The following is a 14,179-nucleotide window of genomic DNA, read 5'->3' on the forward strand; positions in this document are numbered from 1 at the left end:
GAATCGTTTGTTAGAATGGGGCAGTCATTGATTCAATAACAAGGGGTTGGTACGAGTTCATTATCGCCCAAGCGAGAGACAGACGGACAGAGAGAGAGAGAGGCGTGGCCGCGTAGATAGAGAGAGAAACACAGAGTCACATGCCGATAAAAACAGAGGGATAGAGATAGAGAGAGAAAGACATAGAGACACCGACAGAGAGAGAGAGAGACAGAAGAGATACAAAGTTATAGAGACGGATAGACCGAGGGGTACAGAGACGCATATAGAGAAGTAGAGAGAGAAAGAGGTGGTGAGACGGATTGAGAGATAAAACGGATAGAGAGAGGGATAATGAGGGATATAGAGAAGTAGAGAGAGAAAGAGGTGGAGAGACGGATCGAGAGAAAAAACGGATGGATAGAGGCATATAGAGAGAGGGATAATGAGGGATATAGAGAAGTAGAGAGAGAAAGAGATGGGGAGAGAAGGATTGAGAGAAAAAAAAGGATAGATAGGGATATAAGAGAGGGATATAGAGAGAGGGATAAAGAGGGATATAGAGAAGTAGAGAGAGAAAGAGGTGGGGAGAGACGAATTGAGAAAAAAACAAACAGATAAGAGGGATATAAAGAGAGGGTAAAGAGGGATATAGAGAGAGGGATAAAGATTAAAGAGGGATATAAAGAAGTAGAGAGAGAAAGATGTGGAGAGACAGATTGAGAGATAAAACGGATAGAGAGAGGGATAGAGAGGGGTAGAGAGACAAAGGAGAGAAAGACGGATAGAAAGAGAGGGATGGAGAGGGGTAAAGAGAGAGAGAGAGAGACGGATAGAGAGAGAGGTACAGAGACAAAGAGAGAGAAAGATGGATTGAGAAAGAGGTACAGAGACAAAGAGAGAGAGAGAGAGACGGATAGAGAGAGAGGTACAGAGACAAAGAGAGAGAAAGACGGATAGAGAGAGAGGTACAGCGACAAAGAGAGAGAAAGACGGATAGAGAGAGGTACAGACGGATATAGAGATGATAGAGAGAGAGAGGTGGGGTGAGACTGACCGACCGATAGAGAGAGAGACAGACAGACAGACCGACGGCTAGAGAGAGAGAGAAAGAGAGTAGAGAGGAAGACGACAGACGGGGAAGACAGGGATAGGGAGAGAGATAGAGAGAGAAAGTGAGAAGCAGACAGCTAAGCTAGCATTCAGCACAAGCACGGAACCCCACCGGCGCGGTCCAGCTTACGGCCGTGCCAAACACGTGATGGGGCGGCGCCATCCTCCTTCCCACCACCCCCACATACCCACCAAGCTCCTCTCTCTCTCTCTCTCTCTCTCTCTCCCCCTCTCTCTCTCTCTCTCTCTCTCTCTCTCTCTCTCTCTCTCTCTCTCTCTCTCTCTCTCTCTTCCCTCTGCAAACTCGTTAAACTAGCATCCTCGTCTCTCCAAGCTAGATCTTCCTCTCTCTCTCTCTCTCGATCTATCTATCTATCTATATATATATATATATATCTCTCACTGCAAGCTAGATCTGTACCTCTATCTTTCTCTCTGTTCCTTTCATTCTCTCTGCAAGCTCGTCCAACCAGCATTTCTCCAAGCTAGATCTTCATCTCTCTCTCTCTCTTCTTCTCTATCTATCTATTTATCTTTCTCTCTCTCTGCAAGCTCGTAGAACCAGCATCCGCGTCTCTCCAAGATCTTCACTTCTTTCTCCCCCTTCTCTCAATATACATCGAATCCAATCTCGCATTGCCATAACCGGCATCTCTCTCTCTATCCATCTTCTCTTTAGTTCTTGCAGATTTCAAAGCCCATCTCTCTCTATCTATCTATCTATCTATCTATCTTCTCTCGAGTTCTTGCAGATTTCTAGTCCTATCCCGCATTGCCTTAACCGGCATCTCTCTCTATCTATCATCTCTTGAGTTCTTGCAGATTTCAAAGCCTATCTCTCTCTCTCTGTCCATCTATCTATCTATCTATCTATCTTTCTCTTGTGTTCTTGCAGATTTCAAAGCCTATCTATCTCTCTCTATCTCTATCTATCTATCTCTCTTCAATTGTTGGAGATTTCGACGCCCACATCGCACTGAGGCCGCCGGCCAGAGATGGGTCCGGCGGCGGAGCTCTACTCTTCGCTGGGCCTAGACCGCGCCGGGAAGCAGACCCGGTCGGCCCCGCCCGTGCTAGCCCTGGTCGCGGCCCGGCTCGAGAGGGGGCTCCGAGAGAACGAGCCGTGGTCCGGCGACGGGCCCACCCCCGGCTCGAGCCATCGCACCGTCTTCGACGGCTGCCGAGCCCCTGAGCTGGGCATCGGCGCCTACCTGGCTCGCATCGCCAAGTACGCGCGCTGCAGCCCGTCCTGCTTCGTCATCGCTGATATTTACTTGGACCGGTTCCTGGACCGGCCCAAACCCGCCCTTCTCACCTCGCTCAACGTTCATCGCCTGCTCATCGCCTGCGTCGTCGTCGCCGCCAAGTTCAACGACGACTCGTGAGCTCAAAATCCCATTTTTTTTCTTTCTCTGATTATGTTTCTTGATCGTCTGATCTGGCTTGAGTAAGCTGTCGTTTAAATTTTTTTTTTTTTAAAGAGTGTTATGATTATGGTGGCTTGAGTTTGTTAATTCTTGTTGTCGGATCGTTTAACGATGGTTAGTTGATTATCCGAGTAATATTTGTCTAATTGTGTTTCTTGATCGTCTGATCATGGGTTTTCGAACCAGGATTGAGTTCTTTATCGTTTTAAATTTTTTTGTGGTGTTTTATTGTGATGGGTTTCTGGGTGGGTTTGTGTTAATTGTTTTGCTTATTTGGAAGAGTGTTATTATTAAGATGGCTTGAGTTTGTTGATTCTTATTGTCAGATCGTTTAACGATGGTTAGTTGATTATCCGAGTAATCTTTGTCTAATTGTGTTTCTTGATCGTCTGATCATGGGTTTTCGAACGAGGCTTGAGTTAATTATCGTTTAATTTATTTATTTTTGTTTTGTTTTATTGTGATGGGTTTCTGGGTGGGTTCATGTTAATTGTTTTGTTTTTTTTGGATGAGTGTTATTATTATGATGGCTTGAGTTTATTGATTGTTATTGTCAGATTGTTTAACGATGGTTAGTTGATTATCCGAGTAATCTTTTTCTAATTATGTTTCTTGATCGTTTGATCATGGGTTTTCGAACGAGGTTTGAGTTAAATATTGTTTAAATGTTTTTTTGCGATGGGTTTCTGGATGGGTGTTTGTTAATTGTTTTTGTTTAAAGAATGTTATTATTATGATGGCTTGAGTTTATAGATTGTTATTGTCAGATCGTTTAACGACGGTTAGTTGATTATCCGAGTAATCTTCGTTTAATTAAGTTTCTTGATCGTTTGATCATGGGTTTTCGAACGAGGCATAAGTGTCGAAATAGTTCTTTCTTTAAATATGTTTTTGTGTTGTTTTATAATAGGTTTTTGGGTGGGTGTTTATTGATTGTTATTGTCAGATTTTTGAACTACGGTTAGTTGATTATCCGTGTAATCTTTCTCTAATTATATTTCTTGACCGTTTGATGATGGGTTTTTGAGCGACGCGATAGCTAATTATCAGAATAGTCTTTCTTTTAATATGTATGTGTATTGTTTTATGATGGGTTTTTGGGTGGGAGTTTATTATTGCTCGATTTTTTAAAGACGGCTTAGCTGATTATCCGAGTAATGTTTCTCTAAATAGATTTCGTGATATTTTAGTAATGGGTTTTTGGGTGTTTACCACCTTCAGGTTTTTGAACGATCTTCGAGTTAATCTTCCCGATAATCTTTCTTTAAATGCATCTTTGTATAATTTATGATGGGTTTTTGGGTGTTTATTTCTGTCAGGTTTTTTAAGGTTTTATGCCTGTCACTTATGATTGGTTTTTGGGTGTTTATTTCTGTCACGTTTTTTAAGTTTTTATTTCTGTCATTTATGATGGGTTTTTGGGTGTTTATTTCTGTCACGTTTTTTAAGGTTTTATTTCTGTCATTTATGATGGGTTTTTTTGGTGTTTATTTCTTTTCATGTTTCTTAAGGATGTTTGAGTTAATTATCCGAATAATCTTTCTTTGAATTTATATATTAATATCATTTTATGACTGGTTTTTATTGACAGGTTTTTTAACAACGCATACTATGCTAAGGTAGGGGGGGTGGGCACAGTGGAGATGAACAGGCTGGAGATGAGCCTCCTCTTCTCACTAGATTTCCGACTACACGTCAGTCTGCCGGAGTTCGACAGCCGTTGCCGCCGCCTGCAGCACGAGCGCGCCACCGCCACTATCGAGCGGCCCGTCGCCGCCGCCTGCTCCGCCGCAGAGGAGCTCTTCCAAGGCCAAGATGCCGTCGTCATCCAGAGAAGCTTCAGCTGCAGAGCCAGTTGACCGTGGGAAAGAAATTTCTAGCGTTGACTCTGACTAATTTGGGGTCAACCCATTTTCTCATCATGTATTAAAGTCTAAAAAAAGGGGGTCTTTTGAGTAAACGAAAGCCCCCAGTTTTATACAAAGTCCACGCCGAAATTCTTGTGAATTTTTCCCTTCTTCTCACAAACGCAACAAAAGTTGAAATCTCACAGTGCGAGGAAATGGATCAACTGTTGAAGAAGTGTATAGAGAGAGAATAGTCAAGAGGCCGTGAATCTTGCGTTGACTTTCACAAGTCTTGGGGGTCTAACCACTTCCTCATATTATACTAAAAGCCAAAAAAAAAGGGGTTTTTTAGTTCATTATGGATTAATTTGGGGAAAAGTTACTGTTCAAACAGAAAAATCAATGTTCTCAGAAAGAAGAAAAGCTAATGGGAATAACCCAGAAGTTGAAATTTCACAGAGCAATAGGTCAACGTGACTTCTTGAATAGACTTTCACCGGTTTGGGATTCAACCCACTTTCTCATCTTATATTCCAAGGTCATGAAAAACTGGTTCTTTTGGTCAACGGAAGCTATCTCTTTCCCCCCAAAATCATCTAATTAAGGGAAAAAATCGATGTACTCTCATACCGTCAAAGTTTATGGGATGCAAAAGAAGTAGAAGACTCAATTTTTATTTTTTTTTATCAGCATATACTGCCCATTTGCCCAATTATCGGCCCTCACGGGAAAAAAAGACTTGCATTCTTTTTTTCTAAGAAAAAAAATTATGTTCTCACACAGCCAGAGCTTATGGGCAGAAGCTGAAGTTTGACAGAGCAAAAAGAACTGGGTAGGATGCCGCGAAGACAAGGAAAGGGGAGAAGTGTTCAAGCAGAGACAAGAGAGGGGGTGTACCAGCCGTGGTGGATCTCGACGGCCTTCTTCCGCCGGGCGAGCCTCGACTTGCGGCGAGCGCCGGTGTTCCTGTGAAGGGTCCCCGATTTCACAGCCTTGTCGATCGCCGAGTACGCCTCAGCAATCAGTTTCTCCACTGGATCCAGTTCATCCGCCTGCGCCTGTGCCTTCTTCTTCAACTCATCCAGTGCTTCCAAAACCTGGGTGGGCAAGAAAATTAGATAAAGAATAATCCCATTTATTTGGGGTATGTTATTGAATCTCCTTCTGGAAAAAGAATCAGATTGATAACAGCTGCAAACATTTTCTAAGAGTGTTTTTCCATAATATTTATAAAACATGAAAAACTTTTTTTTAAAAAAAATTACAAAACATAAAAACTACAATAGACAGAAGTGGGCTTCTACTTCTCGAGTCCCAAGAAGACCTGCCTTTTATGAGAAATCCCATAATCAAAGAAAGTTATAGAGTTGGCATGAAAAATAAATGCACCAATCTACGCTCAGAAGCCGATCGAAGACCAAAAGGAACTCATGCTTGAACTTGGATAGTAATATGGTAAAATTAGCAAAAAAAATTCACAACTCTATAACTTTTTGGATAGTAATTCCTAGATAATGAAGCTTTTTCTGAATGTAAATTCACAACATAGAAAGCTATTTTCTAATCATTCATGACGACAACTTCGGGTATTGAAGAATGAAATTTCAGAGACACAAGATTGGCCAGGGCCTTCATCCAAAAAACACATTCAAGTGGCAGATAGATAAAATAAAAAATGCTCAAAATAAATCAAAAGTATATCTTGAGAACTGTAGATCTAACCTTCTTCATTCGAGTCTTCATTTCGGATTTCTTGGACTTGTTGTATATCCTCCTCTTCTCCGCCTGACGAGCTCTCTTGGCAGCCGAATCTACCTTCTTTGGGGCGGCCATGCACACAATAGACGAACCTCGGCGAGAACTTTCCTTCTCCATGGCTCTCATCGACATCCCCGCTGTCACAGAAACGAACAATCGCAAAAACACTTCAAACACTGGTTCGTAATCAATTATTTTAATTCAATTTCCATCACAAGAACACAACTCAATGACTAAATTTTTCTCTACGGCAAAACCCACAAAAATAAAGCACAGCGCGGGGCGGACCCAGAAATTGGACATTGTAATAGCAAAGAGAAAATAACACCAAACGAGCAAAACGGAAAGATTCGAGAAACGAAATAAATAAAAATCCAAATCAGTTAAAAAAAATCTCCAACGAGAGTAAAAATTCTTCAAAAGAAATCTATTTCCAATCGATAATCTCACCTTTGGGCAACGTCGCGACCGCCACATTTGCGGAGAAGGCCAACGATTTGCCGCTGCAGCTTAAAGAGAGGGACTTCAACCTCTGAGAAATCGACAAGCAAGACGAAGAAGCGGATAAGCAGTGAAGAGCCATGGCCTTCGCTCCTGCGCTTCGCCTTCCCCCACGCTACGAACTCTCCCTTCTCTCCGTATCTCGCTTTATCCAGAACAAGAACAGAAGAAGAAGATGATAACTTCCGGGCCGATTCAGCCGGCCCATTAACGTTTGGGCCGATGTAAACGGCCCATTAATGTTTGGCCCATTTAAACGGCCCACTACCTGTACCTCGTTAACGTCCGGGCAGATAAAGACGGCCCATTTAACTGGCCCATCGACTTGTAGATCAACTTCCAGGCTGATAAAGACGGCCCATTAACGTTTCGGCCCATTTAACCGGCCGATTAACGTGTAGGCTCATTTCAACGGCCCATTCACCTATATAGCTCGTTAACTTCCGGGCTGATTAAGACGGCCCATTAATGTTTGGCCCATTTAAACAGCCCATTCATCTGTAGCCCATTAATATTTAGCATCCATGTAATTCAATTCAAATGAATAACTATATTCTATAATTATAATATTATATAAAAAATATAAATAAACTAATAAATCTATACGTAGAGTTTATCTACTTTTTATATACAAAAAATGATATTATATAAAAATAGGGAATTTCAAATTATAATAAAAGGAGATTAAGTCGGCCCATTAATATTTAGTATCTAGGTAATTCAATTCAAATGTATAACAATTAAATATAATTATAATATTATATAAAAAATATAAATAAACTAATAGAATCAATATATAGAGTTTATACACTTTTATATACCAAAATTGATATTATATAAAAGTAGGGAATTTTAAATTATAATACAAGGAGATTTTAGATAAAATAAATAAGATTTTTATGAATGAATTCGTATAGGATTTTAAGTAGCACATCTATACTATTATAATAGGAATACATGTGCGCTTCTGGCCTCTGATTGGCTGACAAAATAGTGAGAGAAAAGAGAGAGCGAGAAGCCTTTGTTCTGGAGGTTACGTCGTGCACAAGAGAGAGAAGCATCGAAGGGGATCCAAGCAATGGCGATATGAGAAGAAAAATGGAGGTTATGAACTGTCATATCAAAACAAAAAAGAGCAAAAAACAGTCCCAATGCGTCGCGATCACAGAGCAAAAATAAAAAACAGAGTATGTATTTACCAATATCGGTGAGACGGAACGGAGCCTACCACGAAAGGTGGTCCGATCGACGAGCAGAGGACCGAAGAAAGATACCAACACAAAGATCAAGAACAAGAAGAACACGATCACGGAGATAACCATCACAGGCGAAAGGCCAACGATCCACCGGTGCTCTCTCTGCCGTCGCTTCTGAAAAGACATTCTGAGATAGCGACTGTTCATCTTCGCCGGCCACCAACAAAAACTCTCTCAGATCAAAGAGGAGAGATCGAGATCGAGATTTTCTTCTTCCTTTTCTTCTTCGAGCCTTTAATGGGTGGTGAGAGTGCTCAGATTTTGTTCTCAGTAATTCAATCAAATGTACATTTTTATGTGTTTATGCTGTGTATGGTTTTATCAGAAGCACAATTCCAATTTAGTTTTTGAGATTTCGTTCAGAAGCGCAATTTGAAGTTAGTTTTGACGATTCGATCGGGAACGCAATTCAAATTTCATTTTTTATGATTTCGATCGCAAGCGCATTTTAATTTCATTTTCGAGGATTCGATCAGAAGCACAATTCAAATTTCGTTTTCAACTATTCACAATTCAATTATTCGTTTTCAACTTCGGAGCAGCCTACGAAGAATTCAACCACGGTCTTCATCATTCTCAAATCAACTGCCACTTCTTTCTTCTCCCCCACCCATTTTTCCTCGCCTATCTACAGTTCAGGGTTAGCGATGAGACCGCAGCCTTCTAATTGCTCAGGGCTCCTCCTCCGGCACGCTTTCGATTTCCTTCTAGATTCAAGTTGTTTTCAAATGCGATCAGTGTAGCAATTCAGATTTTGTTTTTGATAATTCGATCAAAGGCACAGTTCTAAATTAGTTTCCAAAATTTCGATCAGACATAATTTAAATTTTGTTTTTGATAATGCTCTCAGAAGTGCAATTTTATGTTAGTTTTCAAAGATCCGATCGGACACACAATTCAAATTTCCTTTTTAAGAATTCGATCAGAAGCGCAATTCAAATTTATTTTTTGAAATTTCAATTGGACTTAATTTAAATTTCACTTTTGAAAATGCTCTCAAAAGCGCAATTTAAAGTTAGTGTTCTAAGATCCGATCGGACACACAATTCAAATTTCCCTTTTAAGAATTCGATCAGAAGCGCAATTCAAGTTTTGTTTTTGAATGCGATCTGGGAAGCAATTCAAATTTTGTTTCTGATTATTCGATCAGAGGCATAATTCTAATTTAGTCTCCGAAATTCCAATCGGACATAATTTAAAATTTGTTTTTTGAAAATGCTCTCAGAAGCGCAATTTTAAGTTAGTTTTCGAATATCTGATCAGACACACAATTCAAATTTCCTTTTTAAGAATTTGGTCAGAAGCACAATTCAAATTTGGTTTTTGAAATTGCGAGCATTGCATTGATACTTAAGAATTCCTTTGAAGAATTTCGAAATTTCCCTCTACCCCAATCGAGCATTGCGAGCGGGCTACACTAGTAAAGATAAAAAATCCTAATTCCTAATTAGGAGACATGGCCGAGTTAATCTACTCCTCTGATCCATTAACGGTCCATTAACATTCGATGTGTTAACTTCCCTGCCGATTAAGATATATCCGGCCCATTACCCATTAAATTTTGAGCCCATTAGAATAGCCCATTAATGTGTAGCTCGTTAACTTCCAGGGCGATTAAGATGACCCATTAATATACAGCCCATTAAACTATGGTCTTATTTAACAGCCCATTAATCTCTGACCAGTTAACTTATGGGCCGACTAATATATATGACCCATTGAATTTTGGGCCAATTTAAACGGCCCATTAATTTACAGGCAGACTTATATGACATCTTTGGGTTAGATCCATTAACATTCAACAAATCAAGTTCATGCACGGCTGACGCTAGGGTTCGCCCAACCGATATCCGGGAAAAAATGGGATGATGCCGGATATCGGATATCGGACGATATCCATCTCTGAGGGATAGACGGATATCGGTACCGGATACCGTAGGTAGAGGGACGCGACGGATACTGGATGCCGGATATCGGTTCTCGATATCTGGATATCGGAACCCGTATCGACAGTAAAAAATATAATTTCCATATCAATCTATGACTTACGTATATTAGCATCGAATGATTTTATTCTATTTTCAATCTCAGTAAATATATAGAGTGCAAAATTATCAATTTTTTCCATATGGGATAACAGGATTCGGGTTTGGTGTTAAACTCAGAATCCCGTTATCCCACATGGAAGAAATTAGAAATCTTTCTCTGTATATATTAAATGAATTCGACAATACATTAAATGGTTAAATTATATTTTAATCTATACTCGCTATATTTAATGGCCCTTATATTTGTTCATTATTTAACATAATATCACAATGTCCAATAAATAGAAGTGAAAAGTTCTATTTTCTTCCATATGTGATAAAGGGATTCGGAGTTTAACACCAAACCCCAATCCTGTTATCCCATATGGAAAAAAATGATAATATTTGGCTATATATATTAAACGAGATGTATAATCAATCAGAAAGCTCTCTTATTACTCTCTTGCCCACGTAAAACCATTCTAATCGCTCTATAATTATCAGTTAAAAATATTTTAAAGTATACTTTAGATGTGGATATCGAAAAACAATATCCACACCCTATATCCGCTGTCGTCATCCTCCCCCCTGAGACGGACACAGATGCCGACATCGAGACGGATATCGGCACTGTACCAACCAATATTCGATACCGATATCTGGATATCGAAAAGAACAGATACTGGAAATTGCCTTTCCGGTATCTGATACAGCATCCGTTCCGGGAAAAAAAAGACTTATAGGTGTATTTGATTTTATAGGTGTATTTGAGTACTGTATTATTTTATAGGTGTGTATAAGTTATATGTGTATTTATAGGTGTGTTTGAGTTATAGGTGTATTTTTTGTACTGGCATCCTGTACCGGTATCGGGACGGGCGAACACTAGCTGACGCTGACCGAGAATGAACGGATGACGACGACGTTAATCGGCCCGTCCCGATTTCAGAACGGGAACTGACTCGTCAACGGCCGTAAACACTATAAATAGAACGTCTTCCATGGTAGAGTAGTTCATCTTTGCAGTCTCGCTTCGATCCTTCGGCGACGGGGCCGAGTAAGCACGTCGATTTTTTGTCTTTATCTTGTTGCAAGAAGTTTGTTTTATCTTGTTGCAAGAAGTTTTTTTGCATCTTCGTTCTTCATGTTGATTTCACTTCAAATTCTGGTCAGGTGATGAGAAAAGTGGGCCGCGGTCGGGGGAATCTCTTCTGTAATGCTCAATGTTCGTGAAGAAACTAGCTTTGTAAAACACGCTTCGATGCGATTGATTAATTGAATCGGAAAATTCAATCTATGATTTGTAGTTCATCTTCTGTGCTGACGTAGTCGTTTGGTGTGAGGTGAAGAGAGGTAAGGGGGAATTCCGGTGGAATATCTTCGAACCTTCTTTGATCGGTACGTTTCAACATCTTCTGAAAAACTATCTGATTTGCGTTGTTTTCCTTTGGCTGCTGAGCTCGATTCCTGGCTATGCGTATTCTATAATTCTCAACTTGAAATTTTCTTCCTTGAATGAAATTTGGCCTTCCTGTCGCACTTTTCAAGAACATGATGTGCATATCCCTGCGAGAAATCCCCAGAATAGGGGAATTTCCTTGAAACTCTTTGTCTGCTGGAAGAAAAATTTGCAGCAGTTCATGTGAAATGCCAGATCCAAGGCTTAGTTGACGTCTGTGGGATTAGAAAATCCTCTCAAGTAATTCATTTCGGAGATTTTCTCTGAGATTATATCTTTCATCAATTTAGCAGACAATAAATGAATGGTTTTCTTGACCCATATAGACTTACCAACCAGCATTACAAGTCTTTAAATCAACTGTAATTTGGGTGCAGAGGAGTATTGATTTGTGAAGAGAATGAGCGCTGGGGGAGCCTTTGGTGGAAATAGAGGGGTGAGGCCAGTGCCCCCAGAGAAGGGAGTGTTCCCTTTAGATCACGAGCACGAGTGCGATGTGGAGAAGAAGGAATATCTCGCCTGCCTCAAGACCTCAGGTTACCAGTCTGAGAGGTGTCGCGGCTTCTCGAAGAAGTACCTCCAATGCAGGATGGAGAAGAACTTGATGGCTAAGCAAGATCTCTCTGAGCTGGGATTTTTCAAGGATGAAAGCTCTTCCTCTGACCCTTCCAAAAATCCAAAACAGGGTGATCCTGTCATCACCCAAGACTAATTGGTACCCCTCTTCCCTTCTTTTTCTTTATTTTCCTCAAAACTCTAAACAGAGTGACCTGCCATTACCCAAGACAGATTAGTAAGTTCCCCCCTTCCCCTCTTTTTTCAATCTCTCTCTCTCTCTCTTACTATTTTTTTGGATCTTCTTCATTTTGTTGGAATTATCTAATAGGAATCTTCCTTGCAGGATGGATAAGAATTTTATGGCTAGCTAATAGCTTTAAATATGAGGTGATATTCAATAACTGCTCTGGTTTTGCCAGAGTGGATACTAGTAGGAAACTTATTATCTTGAAAAACATTCGTGAAAAAAATTTATTATCTTGGAGATAAAAACGCCCTAACTTTTCTTTGATCATTACATGTTCTCTCTCTGTCGTCCCGTGCAGGGGCCCAAATTGGGCCAAAGTTTTAGCTTGAAAAGCCTTAGAAATGGGCATTGGTAAGGTCTGCTTGGGTTTGCTTCAACACTACTTTAACCCAGAACAAAATCAGGGTGAAAAGATTTGTAAGTGTGTGGTGTTTCTTCAGTAAATCTTCCTCTTTTATTTGTTGCCTTGTGCATATGTTTTTCTTTCCTTGGGAGTCTTAAACGTGTCGCGTTGTGATCTGATTAGACATGAAAAACAGTATGAATCTTAAGACCAATGCCTTGGATTCTTGATAATTGGTCTCTTAGTATTATAAATGGCATCAGCTTTAACAGATTTGGCTCTGGATATAGATTTGTCCGAAATCAAAACAAAAATGTTATTTGAAACTTTCCAGCTTGGGAGTGGATTTGACTCTCAATATTTAATGACGTGTCTTTCTTCCAGCTATCCACATTTCTTATTTAAGCTTTCTTTGGTTTCCATTTGGTGTTTGTTTGAATGCTGTAACTTTTCTTTAATCATCTAAGTTTGACTATTATTCCTTGGGTGGTTACTGCATTGTCGGGTGATTGCCTTAAATCATCTTTCATTTTTTTAACGATTATTCCTTAATTTGGCAGAATAGGACTTGAATTTGCAGAAAAGATGGTATTTGCTATTTTATCCCTTTGTGTTTCTCCTTTTTTGTGACGGAACTTATTGAAAACGAAATTAACCAATTTAATGAAGGTACCGATGAACCTGCCCGAAAGATAAAGAGATCAGAATGAAAAGGATAAATAATAATCAGAACTGATACGAAACACAGAGAGTGAAGACACAATTAAGTACCATAAATTAAACAATAAGCATAAAATATTTTAAGATTTGCCTTATGGTTGCCATGAAAAAAAGTGACTAAACAAAGGATTCTTCTTAACTGATTGCCGAATGTAAAATTAGAATTATAGGAAAAGAGAACATACGCTAAGAGCAAAATATATTGGCACAGCTGGATATAGTTTTAACTTGATGATTAAAATTCCCCATTCGTGATGAATCAGGCTGTTTTGGGGTAAAATAGTGACCTTAGAATAGGAAATCAACACATCTTAATAACAATCATTTCATACATAGTAGGATGATAAATCGGAAAACCTTATTCAAAATCTTTGGCACAGTAATGCCTTGGATTGTAGTGGGAGACTATACGGATTATTAGTATTTGACCAACTCAAAACAAATTTTCTTAAATAATTTTCAATGACTATTTATCAAATGAATTGAGCATTTAAGTAAAAATATGCCACAATAATATTCATTGCTAGTGTTCCTCAAAATGTTTTCTCAAAGTTAAAATGAATGCATGAATTGCTTTTTGATTTTCTGATGCGAGAAATATGTTATATCAAAAGGCTTTGAATTTATGGATTAAGAAAATACCAGTTTCTAGAGTTTGATAACTATTTTTTGGCTATGGAGATTAGTTGAAAAGATATTAAAAATTGGTAGGAAAATCCAAATTTATCTTATGAATGTAAGAAAATTTGAACATAAGATCCACAATTAGTCTTGAAGAACGGGATGTTTAATAATTTGTTGATGAATTTAAGAAAATTTCTAATACCACTACCTGTAAGATTTTTTTTGGCAGAAAATGAAGTTCATCCAAATTTTTATTGGAATATTTTTAGAATCTAAAAATGCAAAATGAGTCCTGAGTAAAAAAATGAAGTAAAAGAATA

General features: G+C 39.2%; 3 protein-coding genes across 4 annotated transcripts; 2 read left to right on the forward strand and 1 right to left on the reverse strand.

Moving 5' to 3' along the window:
• The first annotated feature begins 1,373 nt into the window (after positions 1–1,373).
• Positions 1,374–4,526, forward strand: LOC144711234 (cyclin-P3-1-like). Its single transcript, XM_078585169.1, has 2 exons — positions 1,374–2,473; positions 4,111–4,526. The coding sequence occupies exons 1-2, from the start codon at positions 2,088–2,090 to the stop codon at positions 4,376–4,378; spliced, it is 654 nt and encodes a 217-aa protein (XP_078441295.1). The 5' UTR covers positions 1,374–2,087; the 3' UTR covers positions 4,379–4,526.
• A 567-nt stretch (positions 4,527–5,093) lies between these two features.
• On the reverse strand, positions 5,094–6,776 carry PRPS20 (chloroplast 30S ribosomal protein S20). The gene is made up of 3 exons (XM_078585182.1): positions 6,575–6,776; positions 6,089–6,261; positions 5,094–5,463 (listed from the first exon to the last, which is right to left on the reverse strand). Exons 1-3 carry the CDS (start codon positions 6,705–6,707, stop codon positions 5,236–5,238), a joined length of 534 nt encoding a protein of 177 aa, XP_078441308.1. The 5' UTR covers positions 6,708–6,776; the 3' UTR covers positions 5,094–5,235.
• Positions 6,777–10,906: 4,130 nt separating this feature from the next.
• LOC144711248 (uncharacterized) lies at positions 10,907–12,631 on the forward strand. Of its 2 annotated transcripts, none has more exons than XM_078585195.1 (4): positions 10,907–10,965; positions 11,082–11,133; positions 11,216–11,306; positions 11,745–12,631. In XM_078585195.1, exon 4 carries the CDS (start codon positions 11,768–11,770, stop codon positions 12,077–12,079), a length of 312 nt encoding a protein of 103 aa, XP_078441321.1. In that variant the 5' UTR covers positions 10,907–10,965; positions 11,082–11,133; positions 11,216–11,306; positions 11,745–11,767; the 3' UTR covers positions 12,080–12,631. The 2 variants fall into 2 exon arrangements, with proteins under 2 accessions (XP_078441321.1, XP_078441330.1); XM_078585204.1 differs by having other exon boundaries at positions 10,933–10,965; positions 11,258–11,306.
• Positions 12,632–14,179: the final 1,548 nt, after the last annotated feature.

The sequence above is a fragment of the Wolffia australiana genome, chromosome 1, assembly GCF_029677425.1.
Source record: "Wolffia australiana isolate 7733 chromosome 1, ASM2967742v1".
Classification (NCBI taxonomy): domain Eukaryota; kingdom Viridiplantae; phylum Streptophyta; class Magnoliopsida; order Alismatales; family Araceae; genus Wolffia; species Wolffia australiana.

Coding starts and splice junctions, on each gene's coding strand:
- LOC144711234 (XM_078585169.1), top strand. CDS start 2,088: ATGGGTCCGGCGGCGGAGCTCTACTCTTCGCTGGGCCTAGACCGCGCC. Junction 2,474..4,110: donor GCCAAGTTCAACGACGACTC/GTGAGCTCAAAA, acceptor TTTTATTGACAG/GTTTTTTAACAACGCATACT.
- LOC144711248 (XM_078585195.1), top strand. CDS start 11,768: ATGAGCGCTGGGGGAGCCTTTGGTGGAAATAGAGGGGTGAGGCCAGTG.
- PRPS20 (XM_078585182.1), bottom strand. CDS start 6,707: ATGGCTCTTCACTGCTTATCCGCTTCTTCGTCTTGCTTGTCGATTTCT. Junction 6,262..6,574: donor GGTCGCGACGTTGCCCAAAG/GTGAGATTATCG, acceptor TTTCTGTGACAG/CGGGGATGTCGATGAGAGCC. Junction 5,464..6,088: donor TGAAGACTCGAATGAAGAAG/GTTAGATCTACA, acceptor TTGCCCACCCAG/GTTTTGGAAGCACTGGATGA.